General features: G+C 34.5%; 1 protein-coding gene across 2 annotated transcripts in view; it reads left to right on the plus strand.

Moving 5' to 3' along the window:
* LOC138713168 (methyl farnesoate epoxidase-like) overlaps positions 1-21976 on the plus strand; it is a 37468-nt gene extending 15492 nt beyond the window's left edge. For both annotated transcript variants that reach the window (XM_069845013.1, XM_069845014.1), the window contains exons 4-8: positions 2435-2549; positions 5532-5712; positions 9979-10096; positions 15640-15781; positions 18776-21976. In XM_069845013.1, coding sequence (XP_069701114.1) covers positions 2435-2549; positions 5532-5712; positions 9979-10096; positions 15640-15781; positions 18776-18957 — 738 coding nt within the window. In that variant the 3' untranslated portion in view covers positions 18958-21976. The remainder of the gene's footprint in view (positions 1-2434; positions 2550-5531; positions 5713-9978; positions 10097-15639; positions 15782-18775) is intronic.
* Positions 21977-22199: the final 223 nt, after the last annotated feature.

Genomic DNA, 22199 nt, shown 5'->3' on the forward strand with positions numbered 1-22199 from the left:
TACTAAAACAACTAATTTATCTGCATCGAGCTCCATTATGAATAATGTCCACTACACAACAATATAGTATTTGTAGATGGTGAAAGCGTTCAATCGTAGCCACTACTAACGCATGCGCAGTACACTGCAACTATCAGTCTCCTCACGACGAACTTCAAGCAGTCATTCGATGTTGTCTCTCCATGTCTTCTCGTGTCTGCTTGCGACTGTCGCGCTGCGTCTGATTCTGTGTGTACTACGTCATAAGAAATCAATGAGAGACAAGGACCAACAGACAAAATGTCACGTCGCACCACGCTACACCGCATCTGATTCTGTGTGCACCCGGCCTTAGTAAACTCCCAACTTCGACTCAATCCAATTCTGCTCTGGTTCCTACTCTTTGATAAAAGCTCTCAAAAAGTATCATTATTAAATGTGCCTAATATGCCTGGAATAGTCTATTATACTCAAATAAAAAAAATTACTTATTTTGGTTTTAAAATGTAAGGTGTATTACCTTTTTTAATATAATTTTAACACCCTTTAAAAGTTTATATAAGTTTTAAAATTTTATATTTTATAATGTGTAGAACAGGATCAATAAATTATTATTATTATTATTATTATTATTATTATTATTATTATTATCATCATCATCATCATCATAATCATTATTGTTATTATCATTATTATAATTAAGGTTCGTTGCATATCTTAGTATGTCTCAGTGTAAACATCATGACAGGCACCAAAGGTAATATTAGATTTCCCTGCGTGTACGTGATTGTCTCTGTTAGATTATTTAAATTATAGTTTTTCTCCGAAAAATAATTTTTCTTACATATTTTCATGCAGTGGTATTATTCTAATTTTTTATCAATCGGTTTCTCTACTAATTATAGCAAATTTCATAATTTTGATATAAAATATATTATAATATAAGGTAAAAATAAGTGGTTGCAAATGAAGGAAAATTGCAGTACAACATGTTATTGTAAAATTATATGTAGAGTAGTTTAAAAACTCACAAACTCTGATTTGAGTTGTGAAGAAAGAGAGTACAGAATATTGACAACAACAACTAGCTTTGAACACCAACAGATTGTTTGAAACATCCGAAAATGGATCTGCACATGCATTTACATCCTCTACTATTATGTCAGTGTTATGTAACTTTTAATTTTTCGAAACAACTACTGCATCATATATTTTACTTTTCTTAGACGTACCACAACCATCACTACTAAAAGAAACTGTGATACTTCATTATACTGCTATGCTACATTTATTACTCTCTGCATATTAGATAATACATTCAAACATACACGGAGATTAAATGTTACTGAATGTTACCAGCCCAATGACTAATAATGTATTCATTATTGCCAGTACTCTTAATGAAAAATAATTTTTTTCAATCAAATGGAATAAGAAATTGCAGGGGAAGTATTAAAAAAGGAAAACAAAGTATCTTACTAATGTGCTTACTAACTTCGTGTATTTTGTAGTGGAAAGTCTATTTATGTCTTCGAAAATGTCATCCAGTAATTATTGAATGTTTCTTCCAATGTTTCTTCTTCAATAATTTTGTCTGGTAATGCAATTTTCTTGGCGATTCTAGTGTAATTGGATTTTATAATAGAAATGCATTTATACCATTTTCTTTCATTATATTGCATTATTTTATTTAAATTATAGACAGTCATTTAATTATTGCAAAATTGAAGAATTTCGAGGGAAAAATTGTTCCGGGACCGGGTGTGCACTCAATGTTGGTTGCTTGACGGTTGTCAGCCCACTTTGAGGTCTGTGGATATAGAGAGAAAAAATTGGATCGGTGTCTGTTGGAGTTCCCGGGTAGCTCACTTGGCAGAGCGTTGGTACGTTTAACCAAAGATTCCGGGTTCGATACCTGGCCCCGGAAAAATTTTTTCCTCGAAATTATTCAAATCAACTTTACAGGGAGTTATACCTGAAAGCTTGATTTGTATTGTAAAATTGTTATTGAGTTTATTTTTAACGTGTAACATTAAAAAAGAAAGTGGGCACCTAATTGAGAACAACATCCGTTTCCGTTACTACCCTTTCTGTCATACTCAATGTACATCTTGCTCATTAGCAAATCGCAACAACAATTTATTAAAAAAAATGTAGTCTGTGGAGTAACAGTTAGTATTCCTGACTGTGAAACGAGTGATCTGGTTGGGACAAGTTACCGGTACCTGGTTGAGGTTTTTTCCGGGGTTGTCCCTCACGCCATAAGAACAAATGCTGGGTAACTTTCGCCGCTGGATCCTGGACTCATTTCGCTGGCATTATCACTTTCATCTCACTCAGATGCTACATAACCATAGCAGTTGATAAAGCGTCGTAAAATAAACCAATTTAAAAAAATGTAGCAGTGTACCATGAAACTCGACTTTGAATTGTGTACGTTCATTATTTTTTTCAGGAAACAATAGAAGAGCATCGCAGCACATTCAGCCGTGATTGCGCTCGTGACTTGATCGACTCGTTTATTGAGGAAATGGAATCCAGGAATGGAAAAGCGGGTTTAATGTTCAATGGTAGGTATATGATTCTTCTGAAGTTATATCTATTTATTGCCTCTGTTTACTTACTATCCCTCGAAATATCTGGGATGTTTGCAAGGTAGTATCTGTCTTGAATCTTAAAAAGTAACAAACCTATTTTATTCCCTGCTGTATATGACTGAACTCTGTTATCCTACAAAAATTACGGACAACAATTTCTTAGTCCAGCGTTTCTCAAACTATAGTCCGCGGACCACCTGTGGTCCTCGAGGTCTTCCCTTGTGGTCCTTCAAAAACGACGGAAGAAAAAAATAAAATTCAAACGAATTGCGTATTTACTATACCTGAAAATCTCACAGTTTTTAAATGACTCATGGCAATCGCCTTTCACTTTTTCTCTCAGTATTGACATTTAATGGAATTTATTACCCTAGCTGTCTACTGACTTCCCACTCTACTCTCAACAACCAAAGAGGGATTTAAAGTGCAATGAACGTGGTGTTTGTTGCCGTCATTTCCCTGCAAATCTGGCGCCTGCAATCCATCCAGGGACCACCCGAATTCATAACAGAGGACCAAAGTACCGAACCTTTTCATGTATTTATGACTTTCTTAATAGGTTTGCTGACACCCAGTCTGCACATTGAAATGGTCACGTACTGTACGTCGTACACCAATAATACAACTCTGATGGCCTTATCTCTACCAGGTTAAATAATAATAAATAAATAAAATAAGATTTTCATGGGTTCGTGATTTCCTTCATTGCAATATTGAAAATAACAAACTTTCATTGAGCGAAAGAGAACAGTTAATTGAACTCTCGAATGACTTACTTACTTACTGGCTTTTAAGGAACCCGGAGGTTCATTGCCGCCCTCACATAAGCCCGCCATTGGTCCCTATCCTGAACAAGATTAATCCAGTCTCTACCATCATATCCCACCTCCCTCAAATCCATTTTAATATTATCTTCCCATCTACGTCTTGGCCTCTCCAAAGGTCTTTTTCCCTCCGGCCTCCCAACTAATACTCTATATGCATTTCTGGATTCGCCCATACGTGCTACATGTCCTGCCCATCTCAAACGTCTGGATTTTATGTTCCTAATTATGTCAGGTGAAGTACACAATGCGTGCAGCTCTGCGTTGTGTAACTTTCTCCATTCTCCTGTAACTTCATCCCTCTTAGCCCCAAATATTTTTCTAACAACCTTATTCTCAAACACCCTTAATCTCTGTTCCTCTCTCAAAGTGAGAGTCCAAGTTTCACAACCATACAGAACAACCAGTAATATAACTGTTTTATAAATTCTAACTTTCAGATTTTTTGACAGAAGACTAGATGACAAAAGCTTCTCAACCGAATAATAACAGGCATTTCCCATATTTATTCTGCGTTTAATTTCCTCCCGAGTGTCATTTATATTTGTTACTCTCAAATGACACAGGACTTAAAATGAAATTCCAAGCGGAAGGTATGGTTAATTTCTGGACCTCATCACAAGTGAAAAGAGAATACAGTGAACTGTACAATGGTGCTTTAGAGTTTATAATATTCAGTTTGCTTCTGCGTATCTGTGTGAGAAAGGGTTTTCATCACTAACTCTAATAAAAGTAAAGTACCGAAATCGACTCGATGTATGTGACAATCTCCGGCTTAAGCTTGCCAGCATACGTCCAACTGTGCAAGAATCGGCAGGCTCATCCATCTCATTAATGTGAGTACGGTACCAACACTTATTTATTTTTTTTAGTTAATAAGTTAAATATTATCCAAACTATAATACCTTGAATTATTAAAAAAAAAAAAACGAAAATGAATTTTCCTCTATTAACATTAATTTAATTACGGCAGTTAATATTAATATAAAAGTAATTGAATTAAATTAATTTTAATTTATTAATTATATTTTAAAATATAAGTATACTGTTACAGTAGAACTTGGTTATAACGACATCCAAGGGACCTTAAACATTATGTTGTTATAAACGAGTGTCGTAGTAACCGAGATTCACATTATCAACCTAGTAGGTGGAAAATGAAAAATAATAAACTTAATTAGACTTATTTTAGATTTATGTATTGACTTTTAAGCCTACCATGAACATAATAAAATACACGTAGGCCTACAATTATAAATACAATATTCTGTATTAAAATAGTTTGTTCAATACTCACCAAACTACTTTACTTAGGAGTGAAGTAATCAGTCATTTTACTCTGTTGTCTCGTACTTGCTCAATACACACTTTCTGAATTACGTTCTATGTTCATAATTTCAGTTGCAATTTCACTGCTCCCTTCCTAGCTTCATAGAACGTGTTCATAATTCTAATGACTTCTAAAGCGTCACTCAATTCTTTTAGTGCCCATACTGCGTTAAAATGCGTGCACTTAGTGAAAACTTCTTGTCGAAACTGATCTAATACCACATGAATTCGGGCAGGTTACTATGGGGTGGGGAATTCACCTGCATTCCAGAGGTCTGTGACAGAAGGGGACAGTAAATAATTTGTCAGGGTCAGATTTCAACAAAATATTTCTTAAAATACTTTGGTTCTTAGGAAATCTTATTCCAAACTGAGGTTGAAAATGACGTTATATGCGAGATAGACGCATATGCGTTTGTCGTATTAAGCAAGGTAGGAAAGCATATGTCTTATGGGGAATTAGTTGGGACCACAGAATATTTGACGTTATAGGCGAGGTGTTGCACAAAACGAGGTCGCTATAACCAAGTTCTACTGTATATTAAAGTATGCTACAAAAATGATAATTTTTTTTTCGAAGGGAACAAGAGTGAGGTGATCCGCAGAACTGTTCTGACTTTAAAAAGTGGTCCCCACTTCAGAAAAGTTTGAGAAACGCTGTCCTAGTCTGTTCTTAGTCTTTTCTAAGTTCTATCTTTATGTGTGTCCGGCATGCTATTAGCAATAACAAACACCATTCTAGCCTCTGGATCCAAGGCCATATAGAAATACAAATAGAGACTTCTCATGTATGTTGTGCCAGACCTGCAGCTGGTGTCGCTGTGCCTGGACCTGTTCATGGCGGGCTCGGAGACCACCAGCAACACCCTGGGCTTCGCAGTGATGTACATGTTGCTGCATCCAGACGTGCAGAGCCGCGCTCAGGCCGAGCTGGACAGCGTCGTGGGACGAGACAGGCAGCCAACTCTGCAGGACAGACCCAGGTGCTACAAGATGCCAGATCGTTTTCGTTACTAGTATGGGGAAGCAGTACAGTAGTCGTAAAAAAAAACAGGCTGTCATTTTTATTTAAGTAGGTTATTTTACGACGCTTTATCAACATCTAGGTTATTTAGTGTCTGAATGAGGTGAAGGTGATAATGCCGGTGAAATGAGTCCGGGGTCCAGCACCGAACGTTACCCAGCATTTGCTCATATTGGGTTGAGGGAAAACCCCGGAAAAAACCTCAACCAGGTGACTTGTCCCGATCGGGAATCGAACCCGGGCCACCTGATTTCGCGGCCATACGCACTAGCCGTTACTCCACAGGTGTGGACAGGCAGGTCGTCATATTTCAACGGAAATATGTCAGGAAGAGCTGAAGAATTGAAAAAAAGCTGACTGGTTAAGAGATAAATAAACGTATAATGAGCAAATGTCCCTTCGTTCAAAGAAAACAATAAAAAAATAATAAAATCTTCGTATAGGAATACATAAATTATATATGTCTACAATATAATACACAGATTTCAATTCTAAGGATTACCTACTTTAAAAAAGAGCCTAACCTTCGTAATTACAGTTTTTAGATGGTACAAAGACTATCTTGCATGAGAAACGTAAAAAAAATTATATATTACAGTTATATGAACACTAATAAATATAATATAATTATTAAAAAATTAGTAAAAGTCAGACATGTTTCGGAGATGCTTCTCCATCCTCAGTGACTTTACCACGAAGGCTGGTTCAGGTGATCGAACCGCGTTGTTGCTTGGCTTAAAGGCCCAACATGTGTGGTTTATCTTTGAATATGAAGAAAGCTAGTAAAGAAAAATTGGTCAACTTTTACTACGACGTGCGTCTTAAAATAGAACTTTTAAATAAAAAAATTAGGTTTAATAAAACCTGCTTAAAGGAGGCCTTGAAACCCAAATACGTCAATATCCAACCGAACATAGATTCTCGAGGTTCTAGACATATTGTTAAACAATCTACAAAAACTCGGATACAAAATGAGATCAAAACTACTTACATACAGAAAAAAAAAAAGTCAGTCTCCTTTAAGCCAAGCAACAACGCGGTTTGATCACCTGAACCAGCCGTCGTGGTAAAGTCACTGAGGATGGAGAAGCATCTCCGAAACATGTCTGACTTTTACTAATTTTTTAATAATTATATTATATTTATTAGTGTTCATATAACTGTAATATATAATTTTTTACGTTTCTCATCAAATCTATGAACACTGTATAATTGGCCCAACATGTGTGGTTTATCTTTGAATACTATCTTGCATGATTGCATTTCTGACTTCTTATTTATTGTACGACTTGAGGTTTTCCCGGCATTGGATATGGAATAATCCTTCTTGGGTTTTAAGCCAGGTGAGTTGGATTGTTGCTTCCAAGCTTTTAATGATTGGCTCTGCCATCTTCTTCACTGATTGAATTTATTGTTTATTTTAAACATACCAGTGACTGAATCAACTGATACTTTCTCATCCAGAAACTTGCATACTTAATCCACAAGAGACTTTGTGAAAAACAAAGGAATTATATGGTTTCTGTTAGCATATTCATCATCATCATCATCATCATCATCATCATCATCCTTCACGAATTAGGCCTCTGTAGACCTGTTTCGGCCCCATCTTGCAGTCTTCTAAAAGGTCTTCCTGGTCGACGATTAGTAGTATTTATTTATTTATTTAACCTGGTAGAGATAAGGGCGTCAGGCCTTCTCTGCCCCTCTACCAGGAGATTCCAACTACAATATAAACAATAAAATTACAATTAGTATTAAATTTATAATTACAATTACAAATAACATTACAATTACGATGTCCTCTAGGTTTATACTGCATCATAATTTTTGGGATTCTTGAATTTTCCATTCTTCTTACATGATCTAGCCAATTTAATTTGTATCTGTTGATTTTTTCTTCTACTGACTCTACTGCTAATTGTTCTAAAATTTCTTCATTCCTTTTTCGGTCTAAAAGAGTATATCCTGCTGTTCTCCTGAAAAATTTCATTTCCGTTGCTTTGATTCTGTTCATGTCTTTTTTCTTTAATGTCCAAATCTCGCTTCCGTATAAAAGGGAGGGTAATGCTAGTGTATTATATATTTTTATTCTTGTAAATTTTTGTACTAATTTAGCTTTTAATGTATTGTTTATTATTCCTAGAGTTTTTCTAAATTTGGTCATTTTCTTGTTCACATCTTTTTTATTTTATAAGGTATTTCACAACCCAGATAATTGAAATTTTGTACTTGTTCGAGGCATTGGTTATTGTGTATTATCTTACTTCTGACTGGGTCTTGTTCTAAGAATGCCATTACTTTTGATTTTTGTGCTGAAATTTCCACTCCAAAATCTTTTTTTTAATATTTTATTTAATGTATATAATCCTCTTTGTAAATTATCCTCTGAATTGGAAATTATGACTTGATCGGCAAAGAGTAAGGTATTTAATGTTAGAGCACTGGTTATTTTGATTCCTGATGTGTAGATTTGGTTCCATTTTAAAATAATTTCATTTATATAAATATTAAATAAAGTTGGTGATAGTGGACAACCCTGTCGAACTCCAGACCATATTATTTATTCAGATATGAAGTGTAAAGGTCTTGGTCTCTTCAAAGCAGAGTGGGAAGCCCATCTTCAGCACGCCAATACTTGTCGCGTCCTCGCACTGTCAGCCAATCCCTACGTCACAGCCACTCGAGATCTCTTTACTGAAAGCACCGAATGCGTCAAATCTTTGCAGTTAACCGAGACATCCGACGTAATTAAAGACCCACGAACCAGTTTGTATGACGCTCGACGTATGAGGAAAAAAACTGCGAGAAAAGGAATTAGACGCGTAGGCTAAGCTACCTCAGAAAGGTCTTGGCGTAGAGCTATACAGCGAGTTTACTCTGGTGAATTCCTGGATACGACATCGTGAAGGCCTAACCTCTAGTGAGTGGCGCGAAGCTATTAAAATGACTGCACACATTTCTTCCGTACGTTCCCTTCCAGGCAGGACTTGGGATAACATCCTCTGTCGGCGATGCCACAGAGAGCCAGAAACACTTGCACATGTCCTGGGCTCTTGTCCGCACGGTGAAGTACTCCGTAACTCACGACACCATAGAATTCGTTCGATGATCGCCGAACAGTTTAGATCAATAAATTTTCAAGTGTTCGAAGAAGTTCACGGACTGGCAGACAATGGCAGTACAAGAAGAATAGACATGATTGCCATCCCGCCAAATAACAACAATGGCTACATCATCGATCCCACCATTAGATTTGAAAAACAAAAGAGCCAACCTGAAGATGTAAATAGGGAAAAAAACGACATCTATGTACGTACCGTTCCATATTTCATGGACAAATACGGTCTACATCAAATTGAAGTAATAGGCCTTATGGTTGGAGCGTGCGGAACTATTCCCGGTTTCTTCTTCCAGACCTGGCAACGTTTCGGCCTACAGAGGAAGGCAATTGATGACATCGTTCTTGCAGCTCTGAGAGGATCAATATTTATACTCCGCAACCATCTCTACGGTCAACAATGATCTTCAACTAATTAATTAGTAGCTACTTATTTATTCAGTCATTTCTTGTCGTTGTTGTAAGACTCCCTTCAACTCAAACATATGTATATTATTTATACTTCCAACTGCCTATTGCTCAATATGCTCTGTCTCTGTGGCAGCCTGTTAATACAGGGAGCTGTTATCGTTTAGATAAATAAATAAAAAATAACTAATTTTCTTTCGGATATATTACAGCATATTATATTCTTATATTGTCCAGTCCGTGAGTTTTGTCACGTTCTACACTATAAGGGGCAGCAGTGCACAACGTTTTTTTATAGAGCTGTATAAAATATATTATACAATATTTTTGGTGGAATGTGAACACTCTAGCATTTTTAAATTTTATTAAAAGTCATAGATACATTAAAATTTTATTACCTTCATCTTGAAATTTAAAGTGTAAAAGTTAGTATCTTACAAAAGTATTCATTCCTTAAGCTTAAATATTCTAATTTTGGCTGAAATAAAATAACATTTCTCATCTTCTATGAGCAGGCTGTATGCAGTGCTTGAGTTTTTCCTGCCAATCTGATTGCATCAATACTGTCACACTCTGTCCTAATTGCATCACACACTCACACTACATAATATGCAGATTAGTTTCTGTACAGTAACTTAAATCGTTTTCAAATGTGATTGTGACAGGATACATGTGACGTTCTGATCTATCTGACAGGTTGTGTTTTCTTGAGTCAGTCATCATGGAAGTGCAGCGACGTGCTAACATTGCCCCAGCAGCCCTGCCTCATAGAGCTCTGAAAGATGCTGTCTTGATGGGACACACAATCCCAGAGGTAAATTACATTTCACAATGATTGACAGATAGTAGTTAGAATCTGATGTGGCATAACATTTGCAAATGGCAGTTACTTCGAAGTATATAACAAAGGTTTATTTAAATGAATTGTAAATAAGTCTGTAGTTAATTTTACTTATATTCCTACACTTTATTTACTACAAAACTTGAATTCTTTAAGTCCCTGTTTATCAGAAGTTTTGATTAAGGAAAGTCAACAGTAAGTTAAACCAGATTTTAGTAACCAACCTTTAAACTACCGGTACATTATTAATTAGTTCCTTATTTAAGCACTACACAAAAATACATCCAGTATCATTCTCATGGTATTTTTTTAAAGATGCTTGACATGTAGATATTAATTTAATAAACTTTTAGTAGAAATAGAGAACTTGAGCATTAAAAAAATAATAATTGAAAGATGTATAAGCACAGTCTAGTATATACAGTCACGAAGCTTGAGTTGTGAGGGTGCTAGGAACAATAGACTGTGCCGGTACTATTTCGCATTATCTGTAATGAGGCGATATTAGCGATCCTAGTGGTTAACAACTATCTATGGATGCATATTTACTACGTATTGAGCTTCGTGACTGTATATATCAGACTGTGGTATTGTGTTAATGTTTTTTATTTTATTTTTGTTATTTATTTATTTGTTTTTTTAATCTGCCCAAATTATATTTAAGTCATATATTATCTTTGATTTATAGCATTAAATTTGGTTAAGAATTTCTATAAAATGGCTTAATATTCATTTCAACTAATACTGATTTCAAAGTAGGTATATTTTATGTCTGAATCCAAGTGATAATGAATGGTAATAATTGTTGGAAACAGATTTTTTAATAAAAAAAGCCACCCTAAATAAGGGTTCGAATAGATCGGCCTACTAATCAATTCATAAAGAATAATCATTAAAACCAATTTGAAAGGAAAAAGAAAACATTAAGATAAATGATATGAAATCATAGGAAATCATTTACAATAAAAGTTTGTTGGGTACAAATGATTACTAATTATAGCTAAGGATGATTTTAACCTGTGTAACTATACAATGTTAAATCACAGTTGGCTATGGAATAAGAGTTACATGTCATTGTTGTAAAAACAAAAGAGGGCTTGTCGTTGTTGTGTTTCGTCATCTTCCTAACAAGTATTAGGCCAAGTGGCCTGTTACGGTCTCAAACTAGAATTTTCAGTCCATCTCTTCTTTGGACGGCCTAGAGATATTTTGCCATACGGATGATAATGAAACAATGCTTTTGGAATTCTGCATCGATTCATTCGTTCGAGATGACCCTTCCACTGAAGTTGATATTTGCTGATGAACTGCATAATGGGTTCTATTTGAAGTTCTTGCATTAGGTCCTCATTTTTTTTATGATCCCAGCGAGTATATCCAGCTGTTGCTCTCATAAACCTCACCTCACTTGCTGTTATTCTACTGACATCTTTATTCTTCACAGTCCACGCTTCACTACCATAGCTTAATACTGGCTGTGCTAAGGTTTTATACAAGCCTATTCTTGTGTTGTTGTGTTTAAAAAAGGTAAATATTTCTAGTGTGGTCTGGCATTGTAAAATAAAGTTTCCTCTAATAAATTTTTATCAGTAATCTATACTAATAATAAATCTGTAGCCGAAAATTTTCTGGTAATTTTCGATTTTCCAAAAATAATTGGTCCTAACATGTATAATTAACCACCCTGAAACCGAAATCGCTTTTTTGAAATTTTTGTTTGTATGTCTGTCTGTCTGTCTGTCTGTCTGTATGTTTGTTACCTTTTCACACGATAATGGCTGAACGGATTTCGATGAAAATTGGAATATAAATTAAGTTCGTTGTAACTTAGATTTTAGGCTATATGGCATTCAAAATAAATTATTTAAAAGGGAGGTTATAAGGGGGCCCGAATTAAATAAATCGAAATATCTCGCTTATTATTGATTTTTGTGAAAAATGTTACATAACAAAAGTTTCTTTAAAAATGATTTCTGATAAGTTTTAGTCTTTGAAAAATTTTGATAGGACTGATATTTAATGAGATAAATGAGTTTTAAAAATTAAAATAACTGTCATCTAAGGCGGTGTATTGAAATAAAAAACAAATGACTTCGTCTATAAGGGGCCTTGGCCACAACAATCGAAAGCTATGAAAGATAGCCTACAGAGAATGTTTCTGTGTTTGTATGAAGTAATATCGGAAGCTAAATTAACCGATTTGTATAATTAATTATTATTTCATCATTGGAAAGTGTAGTTTCTCTGGATGGACATAATGCTATAATGTTATTACAGTAACTTGTGAGTGAATTGAGGACAGGTAAGATTAAAATAGCTTGATAGGTTATTCTGTATATTCATTTCCTGTATTTCTGAAAATAATGTTTATGAACATATTCATTTTTATCTCAGAGAATTAACGAACAACGAGAGTGTATTGATTTAGTATGCAGTAATAGTACGTTAGCTTAGCAATCCATTATTTTATAATTCAAATTTTAACTATGCTCAATTGAATCGTGTTAAAATACATAAAATATATATGCAAAAAATGCAATGCAAAAAAATTGGGTAATGAGCCAAGCAGATTATGTTGCGCTGTTGTAAAAGTTGTTCCTCCTGACATTCAAGAGCTCCCACAACAAATTAAAAACTTTCTAATTCGAGTACATCCATTATCAACAGACTTTTTACATAATATAATATAATATAATATAATATAATATAATATAATATAATATAATATAATATAATATAATATAATATAATATAATATAATATACTTACTTACTTACAAATGGCTTTTAAGGAACCAGAAGGTTCATTGCCGCCCTCACATAAGCCCGCCAGCGGTCCCTATCCTGTGCAAGATTAATCCAGTCTCTATCATCATACCCCACCTCCCTCAATATAATATAATATAATATAATATAATGTAATATAATATAATATAATATAATATAATATAATCAGGGAAAGGATTTATATGTAAATACATATTTACTTATAAAGCTAATATAATTTATATTTTGCATTATCTTTATGTTTCACAATGTGTAGGGTTGAAAAATCCTACTTTTATTTTCCATATTTTAGAGTTTAGTACATATTTTCGTTAATTTCCATATATTTTCCATATTTCATATAAAACAGTCCATATTATATTAGGTTTAACAATAAAACAAAACAAAATTCCATTAACTTTTAAAAATACATTTCAACAATAGAGATTTAAACACATGTTCAGTAATCCCTTTAACATCAGAGTTATTTGAAAATTAGCAGTCCTATCAACAATGGGAAAGTAAGTTACAAAACTGTATTAATTTAATTTAAAATTTTTAACAGACTTCAGTTGTGCAGCTCAACAGTTAAATGCCAGTCAGAGTACACATAGGTTCAGTTTTGTAAATCATACTATAAAGACGGTAAATATGCCAAAAGTACGTCATTCAGTCAATTTAAAATCAAAACTAACAAGTTACATTTCAGAATTTAAAGAAGATGGTTTATCAACTGACAATAAAATATTATTTTGTAATTTGTGTCAGTGTGCAGTATCATCTACACAAAAGTTCCTGGTGCAACAACACATTACAACTAGTAAACATCAGGCCAACAAACAACTAAATTCCAAGCAGAGACAATTGTTTTTAACACAACCAACAACATCGAATGTAAGGTCTGAGTTTAACATCGACCTGTGCCGTTCTCTCATCTCTGCTGATATTCCTCTCTACAAACTAAAGAATAAGGTCTTCAGGGAATTCCTTGAAAAATATACTCAACATACAATCCCGGATGAGTCAACACTTAGGAAGACGTATGCTCCATCCATCTACGATGAGACAATACAGAAGATAAGAGATGAAATTAAAGATAGTTCAATTTGGGTTTCCATTGATGAGACTCCCGACAAAGAAGGTAGACTTGTTGGTAATGTAGTTATCGGTTTGTTAAGTGAACAATATTCTGAACGAATTCTTTTACATTGTGATGTTCTAGAAAAGTGCAATAACAAAACTATAGTTAAACTGTTCAACGAAGCTATGGGTATCCTGTGGCCAAAGGGTATTATGTACGATAATGTGTTATTCTTTATTAGCGATGCTGCCCCTTATATGGTCAAAGCTGGACAAGCATTATCTGTTGTATATCCTAAATTGACTCATTTTACTTGTGTGGCGCATGCATTTCATCGTGTGGCAGAAGTGGTCAGAGACAATTTCCCTAAAGTAGATTTGTTGATTTCATCAGTGAAAAAAGTATTTCTCAAAGCTCCCAGTAGAGTTAACGTGTTGAAAGAAATGTACCCTGAAATTCCATTGCCACCAAAGCCAATTTTAACTAGATGGGGTACATGGCTAGAAGCAGTTGAATATTATGCCGAACATATAGACTCTATTAACAATGTTCTCCTTGCATTGGACTCTGAAGATGCAGTCTCAATTGATACTGCGAAAACAGTTACCTGTGACATAAGTGTGAAGAATGACTTAGCTCACATTCAGCATACATTTTCATGCATCATAAAAACGCTCAAAAGTCTCCAAAATAGGCACCTTTCACTATCTGAAAGTTTTGAAATTATAAATAGTACTGTGGAACAACTGAATCGTGGTAGAGGTAAAGTTGCAGATGTAGTAAGAGCTAAGGTGGACACTGTACTTTCAAAAAACCCTGGATATGAAGAACTACAAAAGGTTGTTGCTGTGATGAGTGGTGAATCAACAGTGAAGATTAACTTGGACTTATCCCCAGCAGACATTGTGAAATTGAATTATGTACCAGTTACTTCTTGTGACGTCGAACGCTCTTTTAGTCAGTATAAATCTATCCTCAGAGACAATAGAAGAAGATTCACTTTTCAGCACTTGAAAGAAATGTTTGTAACCTATTGTTATGGTAACAGACAATAAAAATTGTGTTTTGTTGAAACTACATTGGAAGATAAGGTACGTCCATTATATTTTTTGTTTAGTTTGATTAAAATGTACCAATATTTAACGTACATAGTCATTTTTTTATAATTTTAAGTCCATATTTAATTCCATATTTTGGTAAAAATCCATATTTAATTCCATATTTTGGTAAAAATAACTACATATATATTTACATATTTCATATATTTTTAGTCCATATAAATCCGTTCCCTGAATATAATATAATATAATATAATATAATATAATATAATATAAACATAATAATAAATCTGTAGCTAAAATTTTCCTGTTAATTTTCGCTTTTCCAAAAATAATTGGTAATAACAATTAAGAAACCTGTTAAAGGAATTGTCATTGCACCAAATGAGTGGTCTCTGGATCAAAATGATCGCATTCTAATATTTTGAATACAATTTAAATTAAGTAACATATTAAACGATTTATCCTTCAATCAAACATGAATGTTCCCTGGATCAAATGTCCTATTTTAATTATGTAATTACTTTATATTTACTTCTAATGGGTGCAGCGGAGCGCACGGGTACGGCTAGTTGCATATAAGAAAGAAAGTTTCCTTTCATTTGTCCTCAGGGCGCCACATTACTGGTCAGTTTGTGGAGCTTACACATGGACTCCGAGCACTGGGGTGATCCAGAAGTCTTCAGGCCGCAGAGATTCTTGGACGACAAGGGCTGCGTTGTACAAGACGACTGGTTTGTGCCTTTTGGATTCGGTGAGTTTGACAGCTTTCAGCATGAGTCATTTTATCTTATAAGTACAATACATAGATCAAGAAACAATGTGTTAAAAGAAATAAATTTTTTTTAAGTTCATTTGAGTACATTACAAGTTTTACTTATTTATTCTCGTCACTTGAATTGTTGAACCTAATACTTAGAACATGAGATGCAGAAAAGCAGTAGATAACCTTATAACAAAATAGCTGATGTTAATTTGTGCTATACTGAAGAATTACCACGGTAGCTTTGAACTATGCCGTTACGTTTACCACCAAATTTAACTACATACACAATGTTGCCAACATAAGAACATGATTTTGGTCTGTGGTGTCGTTAGAAGGAGAAATTTGTTTCTTTTTCTCTCTACCTCCTTCGTTCTGAACATTACTGAGAGATAGCACCACTGTTACTCTCATCTATTGCAATGATTTTTCCCTGGACCACCAATTTGCTTGGACGACATTTCTACATAGAAGATTAAGACAGATCTTACAAGCGATCTCCAGTTACTAACAGTAAGTTCATCAAAATTGTGTGTCCATTTTATCTCGAACTAAAATCTCTCTCGCATTTTCTTTTGTTTCATCACGGCCAAATGGATTTATCTCTTCGGTATCGATGTTTCTAGTCGGTCATGGCCTTTATGACAGTTTTTGTTTCGTAATATTGATAGATGGTAATATAATTAAAGTGGTGAATAATTTCATGGTCCCTAAAAGTTTTTTTTTTTTTTTTCGTAAAAGGCTAGGTATTTTCTCTAGGCCACAAATAAAACTGCAACGCGGTCATAATTATGTACTTAATGCTTTGGTGAACATTAACAGGAAATTTACTTTCCGTTATTTAAATGATATTCCGTGAACCACACCTTTTTCCTTTTTATTTCGTTGTCATAACCTACTTTAAGATCTTACTACATAAGCATTTTCTTTTAGTGCATTCAAAATATCGTCGTTGTACTGCATAAATCTTGCACTTGACTAATAGAGTGATTTATTTAAGAATATAGTCGCGAATTTTACTACCACCATTTCGATTGTGTTTTGTTTGGCACGGCTCGGTACGGCCTGGTGACTAGTGGCCAGTGAGTAATGTCGACTATCGACATTGCTCTGCCGTGGGTATTATCCAGTTGTTCCTTAATTTGAAATAAAATATGCAAACATTTTTAAAGACACGTCATCTGAAATTCAATACAAGCCATTTTTAAATTGTTTAATTGAATTAAGAGTTTAACACAGTTATTTGTTACTTTTGTAAACAAGTTCATTAAGTATGCTAATCAAGGATATCAAGGAGAACTTCGCCCAAAACATTTTTTAAACGAGACATGACAGAAATAAATGTAAATACATTGCATTTCTTAGAATTAGACTTTTGGATAATTCACTGTGTCCTGGAACTTGAAATTTTCAATATTTCGGAAATACATTCAGGTTCCAACATCAGGGTAAGACCAGAGAAGTTGCCTACTCTGTTGAATTCTAAAAACTTATACCTTGAATTTCTGTTTCCATGTTTGCTATTTAGTCTTGAATGTTTTTCTCGCTTTTCTTTGCACAATGTAAGTATAATTATTTGTCAATGAAAGAATCAAGAATCATATTAAGATAAATTTTAAAGTCGTGAATTCAGAACATTTTTCTGCTCACTAATTGACGATCGAGCCTGCTATGGTCGAGTAAGCTGATGGGAAAGAAAGTATATTGTTTCAAATACTCACTTCTTACAGAAGATGGTGGGAGTGCTGTTCCTCGGCTTGCTTACATCTGTGGATTGAGTTTCTCTTGACTCAACACAGTTTGTCTTCAGAGAGTTAGGAAACTTCGTGGTGAATGTTTTCTTTTACTTCTTTCTCAGTTGTCGATTTGGTTTATACACTTTATTTTTTAACTTTTTCCACACATAAAAGTTACAAGGATTGAGGTCGGGGGAACAGGCTGGCCATACATTATCTGTACTTACTCACTCTTGTAAAACTTTCTATTCGTTTGTTATCAATATACATAAGCCGAGGGTTAACACTTCCAGAACCATCTTTAAGGTATATGTATGTATATTTTTAACAACGTTTTTTCTTTCCTATCAGCTCTTCGCATGCTTCGCAATTAGGTCGTTACAACAATTTCTAAACAGCAGTATCTTAAAGACAATATATTTTGCCTATTTTCATTCCATAATGTCCTACGGAATAATATTTTGGGGAAATTCTGCAGCTAGTAAAAATATATTCTTATTACAAATAAAGAGCCATTAGAATAATAGTTGGAGCAAAGGCTAGAGAATCATGTAGATTATTTTTTTTTTAAATTAGAGATTCTAACCTTAAAAAATCAATACATATATTCTATAATAAATTTCCTCTTATGTAATAAAGAAAATTTTCCAACTAACTCAGCCATACATAGTATAAATGCCTGCAGAAAGAATGATTTTCATACGCCATCATCAAATTTATCATGCTATCAAAGGGGAGTACGTTACATGGCGATAAAAATGTTCAATAGTCTTCCTGAAGACATTAAGAATCATAGCCAAAACCCTGCATTATTTAAGGTAAAACTAAAAAATTACTTAATATCTCACACTTTCTATTCTGTAGATGAATTCTTGACATTTCACAGTACATTTAATACTATTAAATGGTAAACATATTACATTATATAAAATATTATTGTTATTAAGGTATTAATTCTGTACATATTTCATATTTGCATTTTATATGTATTGCATTTATATTTAAACGTAAGAATTGGTCATGTTCTTTATTCTATGCTATAAAGCAAATGGAAGAATATTATGGAACGAATAAACCTATCTATCTATCTTCCAGAGCAGACTATGCATGGTAAACAGCTATGCATTTCTGAGTTCATCAGCCAGTTAGCAGGCCACAAAATGTTCGAAGCTCTTATCTAAATTCAACCTGTAGTTTCTTCTACAATTTTTCTGCTTATATAACGTAATTTAATTTTTTTTTGTTTCAGGAAAAAGACGCTGTCTTGGAGAAATGCTGGCCAGATCAAGTTTGTTTCTTTTCTTCTCATCGCTTCTTCACAACTTTTCAATCTCATTACCTCCTGGATATCCTGCCCCATCGGTTGATGGGTATGATGGCGTCACTTTATCCCCCAGACCTTTTTATGCGAAACTAGTACCAAGAACATGAGGAGGTGAGTGAGAAGACATCAAGGAAATGGTGGTGGATTTTTAGGACATTGTTGTAAATTTATCCTCCCTGTAACATCACATCTGCCAGACACTTACTGTGTAAAACTTTTGGTTTGTTTATGTAATAGACTAATACTGTGTGTCCGAATGGAAGGTATAAAACATGAATTTATCTCGGCAAGTATTTTTCATGTACACTTATGATTTGCGCCATCGGAAAAGGAATCTTTTAAGGTTTTATCAAGGATATGTGTCAGCTGGTGGCTGAACGAACTCAATAAAAAATGTCGACCTTGCAGGAGCAGGTTGCTTGCTTGTTATGGCTAGTCCAGTTGAAGTCAGTTAGTGCTGTTCAGCTTCGTTTTAGAACGCAATATGGACGGGAACTTCCAATACAGAAAAGCATGTGATCGTCGGACAACAAACTGAGGACTGTAGGAAATTTGTTTTTTTATATAGGCTAGGTACCTTTGGATACTTTCCTTCTGAACACCCTGCATTATACATTAAAGTAATACACTAATTTTTATTAAGCTCATCAGGAACTTACATCTTTAACAAGAACAGGTCACATTGTCACTCAATTGTACCTACACCGATTTCACCTTTCTGATAATCCTACTTGTCTGTGGTGTAATAATCATGATGAAGATCTGGAACACATTCTTCTATACTGTCCATCCATAAACCACAAAAGAAATAAATTAAAATCATCAGTACCAGTTGTAGAAGACACAGCCCTGCAGTATACAGGGTGTTTAAAAAATAGTGGGCATAATTTCAGGTATGTATTCCCCATATGTAGACAATACAAAAAGTTCATTACAACATGGGTCCGGAAATGCTTGGTTTCGGAGTTATGACCTTCAAAAGTGTGATATTCACCAGAACGTTTTTCTACCTGCAGATAGTTGCCTTTACAGCAGATATTAACAGAGGACACTCTTGACAGTTAATTCCGAGGAAAAGGGTACATTGAGTGTTGTGTTTGGCGTTGTTCTGTGCGACATGTACTCAAATCAGAAGCTGGCAGAAGTGAACTTCATGTATGATAAGGCAAACGACAATTCTGCGCTGGCTCGTCGTTTGTACCAGCAGATATCCTGATCGAAGGATTGGTAGAAGTGGCCCAATTGCTTGGCCTCCAATCTCATCTGATTTGAACCCCATTGATTTCTACTTGTGGGGCCATTTTGGTGTATTCGTCTCCGGTCCCTGACATGAAATCCCTTCGGAATCGAATTGTGGCAGGTTGTGAGGAAATACGCAATACTCCTGGAATTGGGATCGTGTTCGCAGGGCCATGAGACATCGATGTGAGGACTGTATTCAAGCAGGAGATGGACATTTTGAACATCTTCTGTAAAGGCAACTGCCTGCGGGAAGAAAAACGTTCCGGTGAATATCACTGTTTTGAAGGCCATAACTCGGAAACCAAGTATTTCCGGACACATGTTGTAATGAACTTTTTGTATTGTCTAGATATGGGGAATACATACCTGAAATTTTGCCCTCTATTTTTGAAACACCCTGTATATTGACTACACCCCAACTCTGGCTACTAGCTATAATGAACACCGATCAAAATACCCCTCATTTCTCGTGAAAAACAACAACTGAATAGACTACAGTGGACTATAGTGATGTTGTCAGCAAACAGCTGGATACATTAAGAAGATTGATTGATCAGGAAATTATTGCCATTTGACAGTACATAAATTACGTCCTTTAAAATTCTTTATGCTCGACCATGCCGAAATGTAGTAATTATACACCTGGTAGCAGACCTTTAATGCATGTCATTAAAGTACACCTACTCATTAAAGGTCAGGTCTTTCAGCCAATGACGACTCAGGTTACAACTGTTCAGCCAATGACAGGTCAGCTTTCTACCGTTATAAAACCGCAAGTATCGATTATTCTCGGATATACAATCGAAAGAGAATTAGCGAAAAGTCACGGAGGCTGTCGCAGAAGGTTATGTTCTGTTACTATAATAATTAGCGTTAATTGTAAATAATATTCAAATAAATTCAATTTGTCATCTCGTTTTTCAATGTCTAATTTAATTTCAATGTTATCTCTGTAGGTTCTTATGGCCTAGCAAGGTCAATGTGGACATCTGTTCCTCGGAAAAAATCAATACTTTCGCGTCTGCGCACATCTCACAACATACGGGACATTGCTAAAAAATTAATAATATCAAGTTAGAAATATGGTCGAGCATAAAAAGTCGTATGAAACTCGCCTATAATGGTAATTAAGAAGCTCGTATGAAAATTATGAAACTTGCTTGCGCTCGTTTCATAAATATCCATACTCACTTCTTAATTACCTTCATTATAGGCTCGTTGCATAATGTACTATTAATTTTAGTAATTTTCAAATTTATAAGGAACAAGGAGTTCAAGGATCATTACTACTTTAATTGTGTTATGGAAATACGTTCATGCAATTACTAACAAAACAAACAGATTGTTTGAACTCAGTAGAGACTTTATATCATAGGACAGCACTTGAATTACAACTTTCACAATCCACTATCTTCAACCATTTCCAAATTTTTGGCTCTCAAATTTCTTATTTGAGGAAAAAAGATGAGTGCCAGTATCACTGTAAGCAGATTTCATTCCAAGCAATTGTTTAAGTAGGAAATCTGTTAATTTTATAATTTGTTTTTATGTTTCTGCAATCCAGAGGTTATACTGGCTAGGAGATGGTGAACTAAACTTAAGTCTCATTTCGTTTAATTTTTATTTTTGTCGCTTGAATTCTCTGTCTGAAAGGGATTGTTGGATACAATATACATTTAGATCTTCGTACTGGATTGTTGTTCCATACTGAAATAAAAAATCATGTATGTTTTTGTTTGTGTATTAGTATAGAAATATTAGAACATGGAAGCTGAAACATTTTGATATACTCATACAAAGGAATCTGGTATCAGGTGTCCGCCAATTAGATTGATCAGGAACGGCCGAAATTTATCGAACTGTGTAGTCAAGGTTGGCTGTAATGAGTCATGCTAACTTATAACCAGTTTTGTAAGTAGTTAAGTAGTTGTGGCGGTGCTAGTTCTGCACGTTTATTGTTCGGTGTGTTGTTCATTGTGTAATACAGTGAGAATTCAGTATAGGTAATTTAAAGACAAAGAATATTCATTTACGACAGTTTGTGAAAAACATTTTAACAAATCCTGCAAGAGAAATTTTTTCTGTAATTAATCCTAGAATAAACATT

The sequence above is a fragment of the Periplaneta americana genome, chromosome 14, assembly GCF_040183065.1.
Source record: "Periplaneta americana isolate PAMFEO1 chromosome 14, P.americana_PAMFEO1_priV1, whole genome shotgun sequence".
Classification (NCBI taxonomy): domain Eukaryota; kingdom Metazoa; phylum Arthropoda; class Insecta; order Blattodea; family Blattidae; genus Periplaneta; species Periplaneta americana.